The sequence below is a fragment of the Micromys minutus genome, assembly GCF_963924665.1.
Source record: "Micromys minutus genome assembly, chromosome: 30".
NCBI lineage: Eukaryota > Metazoa > Chordata > Mammalia > Rodentia > Muridae > Micromys > Micromys minutus.
In genome coordinates, this window is record NC_137965.1 from 31,652,398 (window position 1) to 31,671,395 (window position 18,998).

Here is an 18,998-nt window from a genome sequence, read left to right on the forward strand (position 1 = left end):
TCACACGTCTCCTCTCAGAGGCCTCTCCTCCTCTGTGGTGGTGGTTGTGGGCACAGGCGTGCTGGGGGGCCAGGCCACCTCTGCTAGTCTTTTTACAGTTTCACTCAGCTGCCCCAACCCCTGGGCAGCCTCTACCAACCGGACCAAGCCCAGCCCCAAAACTTGGCGCTCCTGCCGGTCCTGCTCCAGGACCTGGGTCAGCCTCTGCAGCTGGTCACCGACCTCCTTCACGGCAGCCACCAGCTCCACCAAGGCAGGTGGCTCACAAGCCATGACCCTTACAGGTGGTGCTGGGGACACACATGGCCCAAAAGAACTTGGGTTGTGATTAGGAGTTGGACCTTGAGTGAGGTGATCTGGGGGAGATTGGTCAGATGGGTGGGCCACAGAGGAGATGGGAAGGGCAGGGGTCACCAAGGGGTCTGAAGCTGAGCGTAAGGTCTGGCTTCTGGGTGGTTTGAAGACTTCCGTGGATAGTGGGTCGGTGCTCGGTGCTGGAGAGGGCCTGGAGGGGCTGGACTCTGAGGCTAGAGAGAGATCTAGGTTCTGCATCTGGGATGTGCCTGTGGGCGGAGCTCCCACAAAGGTTAGCTCTGGGAGTAGGCTAGGCTTGGCCCTTGGTTGTGGAGTGGGAGAGGAAAATTCTGTCTCTGGGGAGGATGGAGGGGTGGCAGGGGTTGTGGGAGAGTGAGTGTTGACTGGAGGTTGAGGACTTGTGGTGGAGTGAGGGCTCCTGGGGTGCTGAGGGTTTGTGGTGGGTTGAGGGGACATTGTCAGGTAGGAAGTTGTGTTGAGCTGAGGGATGGTGGTGGGGTGGAAAGGGGTACTGGGATGAGGGGCAGTGGTGGGGTGAGAGATGCTGATAGGCTGAGAGGCTGTAAGTGGCTGTGTGGGGGCCCTGGCACCCATTGGGAGGTCTGATGACTCAGAACCTTCTGGGATTATTTCAGGTGCTGTGCCCAGGTCTGGTGTTGTGTCGGATCCTGAGGTCATCTCTGAGCTAGGGGAAAGGCTGCTCACTCCTGATAGCATGGAGGACTCCGAGGTTAGCCCTTCAGGGGAGGTGGGTAGTGGGCTGCCAGAAATCTCTGGGGTACGTGTTGGAAGCAAACTGGCATCAGGAGTGGACTCTGCAACGTCTGTTGGGGAGGGAAGTCCTGGAGTGGGGGGAGATGTTTTGGGAGGGCTAGATGTCCTCTCCTGCTTTGGAGCCGAGTCTGGGATGAGCTGTGGCCTGGAGCCAGAGGTCTGCCGAGAGCCAGAAGGCTCTGGTGAGGTGGAGGAAGCAGGGAATGAGGTGGTGTGTGCTGTCCTGGCTGAGGTGGGCCGCAGTGGCCGGCGCTCAAGTTTTGGCTTCCTTGGTGAACCTGGGGTTGAAAAAAAGAGGGGCAGATCGGTCAGAGGTCAGTCTGCCCTATCCACCGAGTCCCGCAAAGTCCCTTGACGAGTTGACCAATGGGAAGGCAAAGATCTTCATGACATCATGGGTCACCGGCAGACTTCACCAGGCCCTAGTGCCCCTCCTCCTCGCCTCCTGTGATGTTCCTGCCGCCACCTGGTGGCCTGTGAGGGGAACACACATGGATACAAGTACGAAGTGGGGACCAGAGAGAGATGGACACTGTTTAGTATACGAGAAGATTCCTGGGAAACACCCACAGTGAGACTCTATATGATAATTAGCGCTCACTAGCAACTTGATATGGTTTGGAATCATCCAGGGGACACAGGCCTGGACACGTCCATGTGGGTGTTACAGAGATTTAATTGAGGAGGGAAGAACAGCTGTATCTATCCTGTGGGCTGGGCACTAAACCGAGTGAAAAGAAGAGGCGAGCCAGGTTTGTAGCCCATGCTTTTAACCCCAGCATTTTAGAGCAGAGGCAAGAGGGTCTGTGAGCTCAAGGCTATCGCTGTGCTGGGTCTTTCTGCAGTGATACGTAGGTTACCCCTAGGAACTTGGGGTCCATCTCTGTACCCCATAACACTTGCCAATGCCTCACCTGTGTCTGCACGGGCCCTTGGAGCTGGAATGGGGTGGCCTGGACCCCTGCTGATGCCAGTGGTAGCCGTGAATCCAGGTTTGGTTGTGGTGGGGGTCCCTTTGGACTGACGCTTCCCTGAAGGTGTATCCCATGTCCGGGAGAGCTCATAACTACCCTGGTCATCTGCAGATGTGTGAGGAAGAGAGTTGAGTCCTCCTTCCACTTCTTTCTGCCGGCCGACCCGTCATCCAGCCCCCTCTACAATCTATGTCGCCTTGGTCACCAGTCAGGATGCCCCTGGCTAGTAAACGCAGAAGCTGAAGAAGATATCTCATAAAGCAAATGCACAAATTGCTTCCGTTAGAAGCAGTATTTCTTGACAGTCTCAGGTAGCTCAGGCTGCCTTGAGCTCATGTAGTTGACTCTGGCTTTGAATTCTGATCTTTCTTTACATTTTAAAAATTACGTGCATTTATTTGTGCATATGTATATGTGAATGCACACACATGCCTTCCAGCATGTGTGCTCCGACACTGGTCAGGTTTGTCACCAAGTACCTAACCTACTGAACTATCATGCTGTCCCAAATAGCTTTTTAAAGCCAAAGCATGCACACACATGCACAGAAATGATAAAGTAAATAAACAGGTGACAAAATAATTAATAAAAATATATTCCTGAGTCTCAAAAATGCTCCGAATACAGAAACCTTTCCAGGCTGAATCCAAGAAGAACGGAAAGACATAGTTAAGCTATAATGCCTATAATGCCAGCTTTACTCTGTGTGTGTGTGTGTATGTGTGTATGTGTATGTGTGTATGTGTATGTGTGTATGTGTGTGTGTATGTATGTGTGTATGTATGTGTGTGTATGTGTGTATGTGTATGTGTGTATGCGTATGTGTGTATGTATGTGTGTGTATGTGTGTGTATGTGTGTGTGTGTATGTATGTGTGTATGTATGTGTATGTGTGTGTGTATGTGTGTGTATGTGTATGTGTATGTGTGTGTGTGTATGTGTATGTGTATGTATGTGTGTATGTGTATGTGTGTGTGTATGTATGTGTGTGTATGTATGTGTGTGTATGTATGTGTGTATGTATGTGTGTGTATGTATGTGTATGTGTGTATGTGTATGTATGTGTGTATGTATGTATGTATGTGTATGTGTATGTGTGTATGTGTGTGTATGTATGTGTGTATGTGTATGTGTGTGTATGTATGTGTGTGTATGTATGTGTGTGTATGTGTATGTGTGTATGTGTGTGTATGTGTGTATGTGTATGTATGTGTGTGTATGTATGTATGTGTGTATGTGTATGTTTGTATATGTATATGTGTATGTGTGTGTGTATGGGTGTATGTGTATGTGTGTATGTATGTGTGTGTGTGTGTGTAGCTTGGCTGTTCTGGAACTTGTTATATGTGCTCTGAGGCTCACAGGTTAAATTCAAACTCACAGAAATCCACCTGCCTCTGCCTCCAGAGTGCTAGGATTAAGGGTATGCACCACCATGCCTGAACCATAAAATAAGTCTTTGAGGAAAAAATCCTAACCATGTGACTCTGCAAGGTTTCTCCCACAGGCCTTTGGTCCCTTCAGCCCATGGGTAAAGTTGGTCTGTACATCCTAACCTGAGTTATACCCTACCAAACCCACATGGTGGAAGTAGAAAACCCAACTCACTGAAGCTCTCCTCTGACTTCCAGCTCTCTTCTTACTCCCCTCTGCTGGTGGATAACAGCACTTCTCTGGGAGGCTTTTCTTGATTTCTCTACTATAAATAATCATTACAACCTCAGGATCCTGAACCTCTGGGTTGTTTTGGTAAAGCACTCTACCAACGATGTTTTCTGTTCTATGTGATTACATAGGCATTCTGTACACTGGACTGGAACACAACTCACTCCAGTCCCGGTGGAGCTGGGTGGGTCAGAGCTTGTGCTTTGAATGACAGCACACATCACCCCAGTGCAATGAGGGAATAGCATTAGGTTGACATGACCATGATTACCTATAATCCCGCCACCGAGAGCTCAAGGCCTGAACGACACAGCGGCTGCCAAGCTAGCTTCCGCTATGGAATAAGACGGTCTCGATAGCAAACAAACAGGAGCAGGAAGATAGCTCAGTTTGTAAAGTATTTGTTTTGCAAACACAAGGAACGAAGTGTGAACCCCAGAGCACACAGTTAAAATAAACATAAAGCTGGGTATGCCGGCTCCTCTTTGGAGACAGAGACAGGAGGGTCTCCAGGTTTATGGTCCAGCAGCCCAACCTCGATGTTGAGCTCCAGGCCACTGTCTCATAAAAACAAGGTTTAGATAGTGCCCGGGAACAGCACCGTAAGTTGTTCTCTGGCCTCCACACACTGTCCGTGCATTGCAGATCCATATATAAGCATTTACATACATGCATTTATACTTACATACATAAGGCATATGAAAACTGTCTCATTCTACCGTACATCTCATACCTTCTTCTAACTCCTGGTACACAAACGGTCTTAGCATCTGCTTGCACGGTTTGTACTTCCGATTTATTTGCTCTCCTACCTCAAAGGATCCCCCTGCCTCAGGGGCAAGCTATGTGTGCAGTGAACAGTGCCTCCCCAAAATCAATTCCACCACAAGGCGGCGTGGTGAGACAGAAAGGCCACCCTAATAGTGCAGAAATTCCGTTCGGGAAATGCAGCTGCACCTAAACAAAAAGCAGGGTCTCTAAAAGATCATTTCTGGTTCCAGAATTTCAATGATCCACCTTAAAACCAGTTCGACTCTACAGGTGGAAAGCCAGGATCACGGTAGCCAATCAAAACGCGCATCACCCCTGCGATGTAGGGAGGTACTGGCGGGCCTGGCTGTGCTGGGTTCCAGTCAGTGACAGAGGGTGATGCACAGGGGGAGGCAGTGAGCGTTCAAGGGTGTATGTAGACAGAGTGAAACAGGGAGACAGAGAAACAGTGGTGTGAAAGGCAGCGGGTAGGGCAAAAAGTGTTGACCTTTCTCACTGAAACGAGGAGGCACAGGGAGCGAGAAAGAGAGAAAGGACTGAAGCTAGCAGGAAAAAAAGACAAAACCCAGAAAGTATGACTGAGAACATGACAGTAGCTGGCTGAAAAGAACTTGGGGCATGTGTGGTACCCACTGCCGGTAGTCCCAGCATTTGGTGGGCGCAGTTAGGGGATCAAGGCCAACCTTGGGTACAAAGCCAGCCTGAGCTACAAAAAGGGGGCAGACAGAGAAGAGTAAGGGAGGAAAGGGAGGGAAAGAGAGGAAAAGAGAAGAGAGACGAAAGACAGCCATAGATGGCATATGACTGAAGGAATGAATTAGAGGCGGGGCAGATGACATGGATCAGGACCCAGACACACAGTTCTAGTTGTACACCTGGAACCCACATGGTACAAGGAGAGGACACACACACACACACACACACACACACACACACACAAGCTTACACAAGTATACAAGCATACAAGTGTGCATGTGCACACATACATATGAGCTTGTGCAACCATGCCCCCCACATAAGCGCATGCATGCATACATATACACAAACTCGAGTGTGCACACACACATACATATGAGTGCATGTGCACACACACACTGTGGCATATGGCCCTGAACATAGGCATGCTTGCACAAACATACACAATCAATCAGTGTAACAAAAGAAAAAAGGAAGAAAGGAAAAGGCAAAAGCTACAGAAGGGAAGAAATAAAAGCAGAGGATCTTAGAAAGACAATGAAGGGGGAAACCCAGGAATGCAACAAGAGAAACAGTCTGTGAAATACAGTGAATGAGGGGCTTGGTGGTACATGCCTGTGAGCCCAGGACTGGGGAGGTGGAGCTGCGGCAACAAGAGAGGAAAGAAAAAGCAAACTAGCGAGAAATGGGGTGAGCTGGTGACTAGAAAGGATGATACGGGGCTGGACAGATCAGGCCGTTCTCCCAGAGGAGCCAGGTTCAATTCCCCACACCCACGTGGCAGCTCGCGCCTGTCTGTAACTCCAGCTCCAAGGGCTCTAGTGCCCTCTTCTGGCCCGCGTGGGAACTGTGCACACATGGTACAGAATGCATAACGGGCCAAAGCACCCGTACCCATTAAATAATCATTCAAACAATTAAAAGGAGTGGGAGAAGTATAGAACTCTAAAGAAAAACTGAGGGGAAACCAGGAGACACTACTCTGTGGAAAACAGGACTAGAGAGTGTGGGCGAATCCAATGGGGGAAAAAACACCAGGAGAAAAGCAAAGTGGAGTTTTAAAATGTAGATGATAAAGACAAGAAGTCGGTAAGGTCGCAGGCAACAGCGTGTGCAGAGAGGAGAGGGCTCACCCGTGGGAGCCATAGGAACTGGCTATGGCTGGATGAGAGCTGACAGAGGACACGAAAGATGCCCAGGGACCAGGATAGATGGACATCCGCAGGGATGGAAGGACAGAAGCCATGGAGAAGCAGAAGGACCGACAGATAGCCGTTCTGTAAGATACTGACCCTGATGGGTGGGGCTGGGAAGGGCAGGAGTTAGGACCTGTGCCCAGGAGAGTCCTGACCAGGACAGAGCATGGCCTGCCAGACTGGGTATGGCTCTGATGAATTTGGAACCACGTGCTGACAGGACAACCCTGAGCTCAGGGCTCTGGGTGGAGGGGCTTGGGCTGGTGTGTTGCAGCCACTGTCTGGTCACTTTGGTAGGCTCAGTACTAGGTGATGCCCTCCAGTCGCTTGGAGCCACATGCTGTCCCATTGCACTCTGGAAAAGATGAATGCTTGAAGCCCAAGAATGGAACACATTTAGGCAAGGCTGCCAGGACATGGAGGCCTAGGCTACCTAGAGATCTTTATGGTGACCACAGTGGCATGCATTTGTAATGTCAACACTTGAGAGAAGACTGGAGGATCAGTTCAAGATAAACCTCAGCTACACAGCAAGTCCAGGGCCAGTCTGGGATGCATGTTAACAAGAAAACAAACAGGGTAGATGTCATGGCGCCGTGGGGAAAGGTGCTGATAGAAGGAGAGTCCTGTGGTTATTCTCTGACCACAACACACATGCCTTGGCAGATGCACTGAGATCAAGCCCCTCACCTGTGTCTGGAAGGCTCTGTGTTGCTGGAGAGAAAACTTCAGGGTTTGTAGTGGTAACCCAGGAAAGTGTATGTCCAAGCCACGTGGCCACTGTGGTCCCTTTGGTCAGGTCCTCTCCCGAAGTGGGGTCCCAGGTCCAGGCAGGATAATCGTTGTCCCCTGTGTAGCCTGGGGAGAGATGGGTAGCTTGTGTCTCTTCATGCTGAGGCCTGTTACTGCGCTCTACGAGTCTCCTGAAGTAACCCTTCCTGTGCTCTCACTGACCCCCTCTAACTCCTTCCATCCGGGCCCTGCTCGGCGCTGCTCTCGGCCAGAGTCGCCCACAGCAACCGTTTCCCGGCCTGGCCTGCTCCGTTGCCATTCAGTCCCACCCTAACTCTGCCCCCTCGGCCTCCCTCTGGTCCTTGGTACCAGTGCAGGTGAGCACCACGTCTTCTTCATGGTCACAGTTGTGCTTCCCCCATGCTCCTGAGGGGCAGTCACTCAACGACGTCTCACTTCCCTTACAGCCCATGTCATCCAACCAGATGGGTCCAGTGCCGGGGCCATAGTGGGTTTTGCCTACTCGAGGCCGGACCTTTCCGCAGCCCAGTTCCCAGCAGGCCACTGTGGCATCCCGGAGGTCCCAGCTGTCATCACAGACTGTCCCCCACAGTCCAGCATGCCACACCTCTAGCCGGCCAGCACACCTGTTGGGCCCATCAGCCAGACGAACCCGGAAGGGACCTGGGGGTGGTGGGAGGCTCTCAGGTTAGGAGGTACAGCGCTGGCTCGGTGTCCCAACCCTTTTAACTCCACTACTTACCTGATGGCACGGGGACTCCAGCAGTGGAGGTGGCAGCTGGATCTTGGGAGGAATCCAGAAAACCTGGATTCTCACCAGATGGCTCTGAGGAGGCCTGGGGGGCTTGCATGGTGGTGGCCTCAGAGGTCACTTCTTGGGGGCCTTGATTGGACAGTGACTCCACAGTCTCTGAGGTCCACTCCCAGGGGACGCTAGGGTTCAGCCTTGCAGTGCTATGTGAGGTCTGTCTGTGGGGAGCCTCAGCAGTCAGTCTCTTTGGTAACTCAGCAGTATGTGGGGTTGGATTTAGGGAGGTGGGGGTGCCTGGGACCCTGGAGCGTTTGGTGGTTGGCACCCCAGGAGGCTGACTGGTCGGTCTCTTTGCATTCTTCGTCACCCACTTCTTGGCACTCTTGGGTACTTTCACTGGAGCCTTTGTGGTTTTCTGTAGCACAGTGGAGGTAAGACCAGCAGGAGGCGTGGTGGCCAGCTCCTCTGGGAGCCAGGTATCCTGACCTCTACCCAGCCCAGGGAGCCAGCTCCAGCTGAAAGGATCGGAGATGGTATCCAGGCCGGGGGTCCCTAGGAGGCCAGGAAGGAGATAAGCTTATGAAGGAAGATCGTGTCCTGTACCACTAACCCACACCCTCTGCCCTCTTTTCACCTAGAAAATAAACGTTCGTTAGACTGAAGAGGTGGGTTGGTGGCTAAGAGTACTGGCTGCTCTTCCAGAGGACCTGGGTTTGGTTCTTAGCACCCACATAATGGCTACAGGTGTCTAATGGCCTCTCCTGGCCTCTAAGGGCTCCAGACAAGGTGTACAGACTCACTTGCAGGAAAACAGTGCGCGTATAAAGACAATTAGGTAAGAGCAGTCTATACTGGCCACTGCAAGTATGTCTACAGTGGATTATTCCCTGGGGCTCTCTCACCTCTCGCATCCCTGGCCCCTCTACCCACTTCGTAGCCTTGGGTTTTGTCACATGGTCCACTTTTCCATTAGAGGTCATCTGCATCCTCACCGGATGGAAACTGTCATTAAGGGCCGGTACAGCAGGTAAACTGCTCTGAGACCCCATCGCATCCCGGTCAGAATAACCAGGAGACAATGACAGGCAGTGGGCATGAGTGACCTCATGCACCCTGGGAAGCCAGCATGCAGACTCCACACAAAGGCAGGAATGGGGGTCGGAGAGGAAGAGACACACCCAAGCAAATGCATATACATAATTAAAAATAATAAAATCAGTGTCTTTTAAAGGCAAGGACTAGGGTAACTCAGTGTAGCTATTCCACGCCCCAGTACACACCCTCAGGCGGTGGCTGTCGACTTTCCCAACACCAAGATCCTCAGGTTATTGCAACCCCAACCATAAAATTATTTTTGTTTCTTTATAACTGTAGTATGGCTACTGGTATGAATCATATGTAAATATCTGATTGTCCCAAAGGTCTTAAGTGACCCCTGTGAAAGGGGTCACGACCCACGGGTTGAGAACCACTGTCTTAAGGGCTTCATCTCTTATTAAGCCAACACCTGCTTATGTTTTTACTCTCTGAGATGGGGCAAAGCTGCCCCAGCAGGCCTGGCTTTCCTTCCCCACCCCAGCCCATACACACTAAAGATTTACTTTTACTTCCTTTTTGCCCTGCGTGTGTGTCTGCGCACCGTGTGTCAGTGCCTGCAGAGGCCAGAAGAGGGCGTCAGATCCCCACTGACCAGATAGACTCAGAGAGCTGCCACCTGGGTGCTGGGAATCAAACCTGTGTCTGCTACAAAATCAGCCAGCACTTTTAAACACTTAACCCTGGTTTGTTTCATGTTGTTTTCCCCGTGAAAGGTTTCTATAGCCCAGGCTAGCCTTAAATTCATAAGAATTCTCCTGCCTCAGCCTTCCAAGTGCTGGTACTACAGGCGTATTCTATTACTCTGCACTTCCTTCCCGGTCATTACCCTCAAGAGTGGCATTTAGCCTACAGGCCACTTCCCTGCTCCCGAGCCTCCCGTGGCTCCCAGAGGAGGAAGAGGCAGAGCTGACGAATCCATCCTTTGAGTCACCAGCATCCACACTTGGTCTCTCTGGCTAGGCCACCTCGGCAGTCAAGGATGAGCCATGCCCGAGGCACGCTGGGGTACTTTGCCCCTGGATCCAGGAAGGTGACCTCTTGTCTAGTGAGAAACTGTGTGTGTTTGGGGGCTGGGCCTTGCACCATGTGACTTCTGAACAGTCCATGTGCACGGTCAGTCAAGCCCTTACATCTCCCTCCCAAGAACACAATCTTGTAGACATCAAGGCTGATCTGTCTGGATTGCTTCTTGTATGACATCGCATGTGCTGCTGGGATGACCCAGCACTGTCTACACCACCCCACCAGGACTTCACACCTAAACTCCACTCCGTGTGCGTTTTCCTTGGCCGAACTTAACCCACATCTTCACTATGTTAAACACACCCTGAGCCTCTCTCATTTCTGTGAGTTCTTTAGCCACAGAAGGAACCTTCGTGTGGTTTCAGAGACTCCCAGACACTGCCTTGTCCTGCTGGTTTGCAGTAGCTTATCAGTGTTCCCCTTGCCCTCCATGAGGCACGAGCTTCTCAAAGCCCCCCGAGCTGTGTTCATTCCATTCTGAGCACCCAGCTCCTAGCTCAGGATCTAGCACTGGAGTTGGGAACCAGACCCACTATCATGGGAGGAATGCACTGCCAGAGCTGGTGTGAACTAGCCCTCACTTTGGCCAGACATCGGCAATTTGAATGAGGTTATATGAGGTAACCATCCACGACAGAGCCGGGGTTTGTAGTGCTCAGTCAAGGTGATGCCCCCCCCCCAGCCTCCATTCCTTCCTCCAGGAAGCCCTCCTAGAGCTGGAGGGCTAGTGTATCCTCACCCGTGCAGGTGACCCCGACATCCTCATTGTGGGCGCAGTTGTGCTTCCCCCAGGACGCAGCAGGGCATTCTGACAGTGAAGCCTCTGTCCCCACACAACCTACATCATCCAGCCAGATGGGGCCTGCACCCCAGCCAAAGCGGCCTGCTGCAGGGTCTGGTTGCCGAGGCCCCCCACAGCCCAGCTCCCGGCAGACCACAGCTGAGTCTCTCATGTCCCAGCTGTCATCACACACTGTCCCCCAGCGCCCATCATGCCATACCTCCAGCCGACCAGAGCACCTGCTGGGTCCAGCCACCAGGCGCAACTGGGGGGACCCTGGAATAAAGAAAAGCCAAGAGTGAGGGTCAAAGAGCCCAGCTAGCACTGTGAGCCTTCCTCTGCCTGCCTCATGCCTTTGTTTCTAAATGTCCATCTCTTTCCTCTGTTGTGCTTCTCATAGCCTCAGTCCAGAAAGCGGTACCGACCGAGGTCTCTCCTGCATTAGACACAGCCACAGAGCGGGGGGTTCCTCAGAACGCTAAATGGAGAATTTCCATATAATATAGAAATTCCACTCTTAGGGATACACCCAAAATATATGGGAAGGGGGCTGGTGAGATGGCTCAGTGTGTGAAGGCATCTGCTCTCAAGCCTGACAACCCAGAGAGATCAGACTCTCACACGGGACATCCACAAGGCAGAAAAAGAGTTCTCCGACCTATGTGTACCATGACACGTGTGCATACTCACACGGGGATAAACGTGATTCTAAAAAGTTGAAAGCATCTGTTAACATTTAATTATTTCGTCACTATTAGAAATTTTAACTAGAGGCATGTCTGCTCCTGGCAGTATCCCCTTCATAGCTCAAAGAAGGAACTGAGCGTCAAAACCTCTATATAGAGTTGTTCCACTAATGGTAAGGTAGCCATTGGACAAAAACTGCCCTATTCATCTGCAGACAAAATGCTGTCCAAAGAGGACAAACAGAGGTGGGATAGTCAACTGCTAATCTCTGCCAAGACAGGGTAAGCTAGTCTTTCATATTCCTGCTTCATTCTAAGGTCTGTCGGCTGGAGACAGATGCTCCGCCGTTGTAAGGAATTAGGGGCCATCCAGGCAGTTGGCTGTCTCCACAGTTTGTTTACGTTTTAGAAGCTATGTCTTTGTGCTTCCTAGTTATTCGTGTTATATTTATTTCATTCTCAGATTTCTGACAGGATTAATAGGTATAGTCTCATAATCAAACTCAGGTTGTTTAGAATGAGAGAGATAATACAGATTTGAAAGGGTGGTTTTCATATGGTAATGCAAGCTAAAATCAGACCATAATTCAGGTAGAGAATTGTAACCTCTTTAGGTTAAATGATAAATGGTAAAATAGTTTATCTAATTGACAAATATGATAGAGTGGCTGTTACTTATATAACAAACTTAGTAATTTACATAATTGTTATGGTTATGCTCAATTTATGTCTGAGAGAAAAGGGCCCTATTGGACAATTGGACAAAAAGAGAGAAATGAAGTGTATTTGACCTAATGCTGCCTGTGTTAATTTTGGTTCCCAAAACTGCTTACACAGTGTCTGCACATAAGACACTGAGGGACCTGCCCCCAGTTAGCTCTAACTGGTGTGAGCATGCCACCAGTCAGGAGCACAGAGCAGGTACCACCACACTCTGACCTGTGTGTGCCACAATACATGCATACACATACAAAGATAAACATTATTCTAAAACTTGAAAGCATCTGTTGGGCTGGAGAGATGGCTCAGTGGTTAAGAACACTGACTGCTCTTCCAGAGGTCCTGAGTTCAAATCCCAGCAACCACATGGTGGCTCACAACCATCTGTAATGGGATCTGATGCCGTCTTTTGGTGTGTCTGAAGACAGCTACAGTGTACTCATATAAATAAAATAAATAAATCTTTTTTTAAAAAAGCATCTGTTAACATACACTTGCTGTAAATACCATACTAGTCACAATAACTCAAAGAGGTTCCTTAGTGTATCAGCCTGTAAACAGAAGGTTATATTGATCTTTGCAATGCTCTTTGGAATGCAAAGTGCAGCCCAGGATGGCCTCAAATCATAATCCTCCTGCCTCAGCCTCTCAACTGCTAGAAATGCAGGAATATACCACCACACCCATTGCACCAATGAAATTATTTTATTTTATTTTATTAGAGTTTTTTAATATTACATTTATTTATTTACTTATTTGTGTGTGTGTGTGTGTGTGTGTGTATGTGTGCATATGTTTGCACAAGGGTGTGCATATGCCACTACACGTATGTGAAGGTCGGAGGAAAAATTTGAGAGTTAGGGCTCTCCTTCCCTAGTGTGAGTCCTAGGGATCAAATTCAAGTCATCAAGCTTGGCAGCCAGTGCCTTTACCCACTGAACTATCATTCTGGTCCCAAGGGATCCCTTGTTTTGTGTGAATGTATGTGTGTACATTCATGTAGAAGCCAGAGGGTGACGTCATTCTCTAACTTATTGTTTTTGAGACAGGGCATCTCACTGAGCCTGGGGCTTACTGATTGGCTACCCTTGATGGCTAGCAGGCCCTAGGACCCTCCAGCCTCTCCCTGGTGCTGGGGTTAGACGTACCCACTGCCGCACCTACTTTTTTCTTTGGCCACTTGGGATCTGAACTCAGGTCCTTGTGCTTAGAAGTTAAGCACTTAACCAACTGAGCCATGTTTTTCTGTTTGTCTGTCTGTCTGTTTGTTTGTTGAGACACAGTTTCTCTGTGTAGCCCTGGCTGTCCTGGAACTCACTCTGCAGACCAGGCTGCCTAAACTTAGAGATCCACCTGCCTCTGCCTCAGCCTCAGCCTCAAGAGTGCCACCACCACCCAACTCAAAACAATTCTTTTTTTTTTTCTAATATGAGTACACTGTCGGATCCCCTTACAGATGGTTGTGAGCCACCATGTGGTTGCTGGGAATTGAACTCAAGACCTCTGGAAAAGGAGTCACTGGCTAGCCGAGGACATTGTGACAGATGTTAGACAGTGAGCTCTCGCCCATCCTCCTCTCCTGGTCAGGCTCAGCCACAGAAGGTGGGACTTTTACAAGCAACTCTGGATTTCAGGCTACCAGCAGAGCCTCAAACCAAACACCGGTCTGAGCAGGGGCTTGGGCTCCCCCTTTCTATCTTTCTTTTTGCAAGCAGGTTTCATGGGGAACAGGGCAGAGGGACTCACCAGCTTCAGGCCCAGGCTCTGGAGGGGCAGTAGGAGAAGCAGGAGGAGGCCAACTGCCTGCTGGGCCCGGCATCTGACCCGCTGCAGTCCACAGGAGCTTGGGCACTGTGCTGTTGCTGCCCACCTCGGGGGCTGTGGGCTGCACATCACCGAGAGGCATGCCTGGGCCGGGAAAGAAGACATTGGCACCACCGCCAGGGCTGCCTCCTACACACACCCACGGCTTCCACATCCCTGAACCGCAGCAAGAAGTGGGTAGAAAGAAGAGCGTAGGAAGAACAGGAAATGGAGGGAGTTTGGAGGTGAGAAAGAAGAGGGGAGGTGCCTAGCAAAGCAAGATTGGCTTCTGCCAGGAGCAAGGAAGTAGGGCTCACCCCTCATTGTGACTATCAAATCCCAATAATATGCAGTGTCCCTTAGGGAGACCCAGTCACCTGTAGTTAACTTGGCATAAGGTTTCATATAAGAACATAAGACAGGGAAGAGGGAAGTCACACAGGAGCGAAGGCTGAGCCAGGACAACACTTCTTCCCCACCCACTCCAGTGACCACACACACACTGTCCCAGCCTCCCCACTGACGTCACTCACACGTCCTCACCGTCACACACAGCCCCGGCATCCTCCCGATGGTGACAGTCATGCTGACCCCAGGGCCTCGAAGGGCAGAATCGCAAGGCTGTCTCATTTCCTCGACATCTGAGATCATCCAGGATGATGGGTCCAGCCCCCTCTCCAAAGAAGGCCCCCCCTGGGGCGGCCAGGGCACCCCCACAGCCCAGCTCCCTGCAGGCCACAGCAGCATCACGAAGATCCCAAGCATCATCACACACCGACCCCCAGCGCCCACCATGCCAAACCTCCAGGCGGCCAGCACAGCCATGGGGACCGTCAGCAAGGCGCAGCCTGGGTGCCGGACCTGAAACAGAAGGACAGAGGTCAGGGTGTCACGATGTGAGGGTGTGAGGGGCACCAGTGCCTGTTATGTGCACCAAGAAGGGAACTGCAGTGGGTTTGCATCGGCCACCTTAGCGCAGCGGGAGTCTAGGGTCATGAGCAGATGCTGAGTTAGACCCGTGAAGAACGGGTGAGCAGGTGACTGGCTGGGAGTAAGAACACTGGGGGAAGGAAAGAGGGAAAGGTGCGAGGGAGAAGAGGGGTATATGGAGAAGGAACCCCAAGTGCCCTTCCATGGCCCCTAACTCTTGGTCCCAGTTTCTAGTTGCTTCCTCAGGAAAGCTGAGGCTCAGCCCATCACTGCTTTTTGGAGAAGGCTAGTGACAGATTTGAGGCCAGGCCTTTGACTGCTTCCTGGGGGAGGGAGAAGCTGAGATCTGAAGGTGGAGGTTAGTCACCCTCACATACCAGTGCAGACCAGCCCTGCATCCTCAGTGTGGTCACAATTGCTTCGGCCCCAGGGGCTTCGGGGACAGTCCCGGAGGGCCTCCTCTCCTCCTCCACATCCCACGTCATCCATCCACACAGGTCCCTCACCAGGGCCAAATCTGGCACCCCCAGGGGCGGCCAGCGCTCCCCCACATCCCAGCTCCCTACAAGCCACTGCTGCATCTCGGAGGTCCCATCCGTCATCGCAGACAGTGCCCCAGCGCCCACCATGCCAGACTTCCAGGCGGCCGGCACATCCGTGGGGACCTGAGACCAGGCGCAGCCGCTCTGGGGGAACACAAACAGGGAAGACGGGGCTGTCAAAGGCTCTGGCTAACGTCAGCTTCGCGCTTGTTCACCTGGGGAAGCGCAGAGGACTGAGGTTTGTCTGCCAACTGGCTAACCTAGAAAAGAAGACTGCCATCCTTCTGGTTCTCATAGAGGAAGGATCAAGAAGAGGGGGTGGCGGGCCCTGACCAGATCTGAAGGGAGAAAACTGTGAACACGGGTCTCCTTGAAGGGTCACGGGCTGAACAGAGAGCTGAACAGCGCCCAGGACTAGGGTCTAGGGTCTCATAGCACCCAGATTAGAAAGACAAAGGCAATTTAGAGACTTACCTTGGCGGGGAGCGCCATTTGTCAGTACAGGGGCTCGGGTAGACTTGGCCTGCTTAGGTGGCCGGGGGTTCTTCTTCCGGGGGCCATTCTGGGAGCCTGCTGCCCGTTGGGGAGCTAGGGAGGTGATATGTCAGGAAGTCAGGATCCGAGCTGGCCACCCTGCCCGACTCTTTGGCATGTGTCTAAGGATTCTTTTCTGAGGGTTTGAAAGATTTCTGGATGGAGGATTTCTAGGTAATGAAGGAAACTAGCTTGCTGGGAAAAAACATCTCCATGACGACCTTCCCCATAGACGAGTCCAGCCAGGGTGCACTTGGGAGGCCTAGTCCTGTGTGCTTACCATGAGTTATAGGGGGTTCCTCTGAGCTGGGGCTCAGCTCCCCAGACAGTGCTGGCCATGGGTCCCCATCCAGCAGGGACATTGAATCTTCTCTAGAGTTATCTGCACGCTGACCTACGGGACAGAACCAAAGCCACGAGGCCAGTGATGAGGGAGGAGTAGAAAGGACATTTGACCCCTGGGGCAGAAGGACCTGGGGTACCTGAATTCCCTGGGGCTTAGAAATAAATGATCGTAATCTGGGAGTCTTTGGAAGGGGCACCTGGTCTTATGGGGAACTGGAATTGGTTATCTCTCTGCTTCTAGACAGCTCAGATCTGCAAGAACTAAGGGCTCAGGGGTTCCTGGGCCCATAACCATAAGAGGAGTTTGAATCTCTTTACCTACACAGACGATGCCTGCATCCTCCTCGTGAGAGCAGATATGGGCCTTCCAGCCCCGGTGTGGACAGGTCCCCAGCTGTCCCTCATTGCCCCGACAGGCCAGCTCACTGAGCCACACAGGCCCAGTGCCCTCCCCAAAGAAGGCACCCCCAGGGGCGGCCAGCGCCCCTCCGCAGCCCAACACACGGCAGGCCACTGCAGCATCCCGAAGGTCCCATCCATCATCGCACACGGTGCCCCAGCGCCCGCTGTACCAGACCTCCAGGCGTCCTGCGCAGCCATGAGGACCATCAGCCAGGCGGAGTCGCTCTGAGGGGTGAAGGAGAAACAGTGACTCCAGACTGTAGGATGGGGGCTACAGGGACACCGAGGGTAGGGGGCTGTCCAACAAGTTACCATCAGGGTACAATGAGGGGAATACCTCAGAGATGCTGGGGGCTGTGTGGAAGGATACTGAGCCCCAGGAAACTCAGGTACCCCAGGGCTCCTCCCCCGACATGTGAGATTCCATGTCTCTGATGGATGGGGACCCATGGTCCGCACTGTCTGGGGAGCTGAGTGGAATTAGGGTACCAGGGACCAGCAGGAGAGTGAGGAAGGCCAAGTGCAGAATCAGGACACTTACCTATAGCCTGGATCCCCACCAGCAGGGCTGCAAAGGAGGTTGGAGGGGACAGAGTAAAGGGTAAATCAGAGGGGAGGGGTCCTTTCCCCAGTTCAGTGGGAAGCATCCCTACACTTAGATTCCTCTGAGTCAGAAACCCCACTGCTGGAATGGGTTTTGGGTGGAGGCTGGGATAAGTCACAGGTCCCTGGGATGGGTGGGGCCCCAGATGCCTGACCCTTGAAGACAGGGCTAGGGAGCAGATTGAATGGCGGGAGTGATCGCCCCACAGAATGCATGCCAGGGCAACAAAGGGCAGGTCACTTGGGTTGCTAGGCAGGGCATGCAGAAGGCTGTGTCCCCAGGGACTAGAGTAGCTGGCCAGACGTCAGGATATCGCACAGCACCAGGGTCCAGAACAGGCTCCCTGAAGTGTGAGTCCCTGAAGTTGGAGTAGCTAAAGGGTCAGAGGTGAGGGTCCAGACCCCTAAAGTCCTCCCCCTCAAGGAAATGGATCACTCACCAAGGAGACAGGCCAAGACCCTCATGTTTGCAGAGTCCAGGGCAGGGGGTGGGGGTGAAAGGGGAAGGAGGGCAGGAGAGGGGAGGAGGCGGCCAGGGAGGAAAGGAGGGAGGGAAGCCGCTGCTGAGGCGCCCTGGACAGCTAGGAGCAGGCTGGGCTGAAGGCTTTGCCAGGAGAGAGGCTGCAGGGATGCAGCTGGGGACAGGAGGGGGAGGGGGCTGGCCACAGCTGAGGCTGGAGGAGGGGGTGGTGGGCAGGCAGAAGGGAGGTGTTCAAGTGCAAACACCCACACTGGGGGAGGCGGCCAGCTAGGCTCCAGAGGGCCACGTGCTCAGAGATGCTATGGGGATGGCAGCTCTGGGAAGGGGCAGGCCTGGCTGTCTGGGGGACAGGGTTGAGGGCACACCCTTCTGCCTTCTCTTATTGTCCAGCCAGGCAAGTAAGTGCAGCTGGGAGTGGACAGATTTGGGGAAATCCTGCAGTAGCAAGAAGGCCTGCAGCCAGACACTAGGAGGAACTTCCTAGATCGATAAAAGAAACTGAAAACCCCCTCTCTCCATTTGACACCCTCTGTGATAAATCTGGATGGGAAGCTTATTTGAGGAAGTGCCTATTTGAGGAAGGAGTCTCTGAACTTACCAGTTCCCAGAACAAAGGTATGGAGGGTAGAGAGACTGAGGGGTCAAGGCACACACACACACACACACACACACACACACACACACACACTGAGTGGCTGTGAGGGAAAAACTTTGGTAATGGGGAACATGAGTCAGAAGGCAGGCCTGGCAGAGACTAGGCTGCGGCTGTGAGCTCACTGCTTCTCCTTTCCCCAGCACAGTGACCCCCCCCCCCAACTTCCCTAGCAATTAATGTCAACTTCGGAGAGGAGGAGCCAGACAGAAGGAGGGAGTCTGGAGAGAGCAGCTGGAAAATGCATCAGAGAGGAGACAGGGACACAGAGGTTTCAGGGTTTATTAACAAACAGTGTAAAAAACCAGATGGGCCTGGAGACGCTGTGCTCCCAGCCACACCCACTCCCGAAGATCTGTCCCCTTTGGGAGTTCCCTGTCACAGATTCTAACTCTTAGAGTCTTTCTCTCTCCCCCAAATATCCCTTCCGGACCTCAAACATACGCAGCAGGGGCTTTGTAGACCCAGAACCAGTAGTTTTCTGTGCGTACAGACTTGCAGGG

At 52.2% G+C, this 18,998-nt stretch overlaps 1 protein-coding gene across 1 annotated transcript; it reads right to left on the reverse strand.

Moving 5' to 3' along the window:
• On the reverse strand, positions 1-17,827 carry SSC5D (scavenger receptor cysteine rich family member with 5 domains; the record flags this gene model as incomplete). Its single annotated transcript, XM_080941717.1, has 14 exons — positions 1-1,367; positions 2,004-2,168; positions 7,082-7,249; positions 7,493-7,807; positions 7,887-8,447; positions 10,756-11,073; positions 13,950-14,111; positions 14,550-14,867; positions 15,314-15,622; positions 15,953-16,066; positions 16,293-16,406; positions 16,676-16,984; positions 17,301-17,327; positions 17,803-17,827. 14 exons carry the CDS (start codon positions 17,825-17,827, stop codon positions 1-3), a joined length of 4,272 nt encoding a protein of 1,423 aa, XP_080797843.1.
• Positions 17,828-18,998: the final 1,171 nt, after the last annotated feature.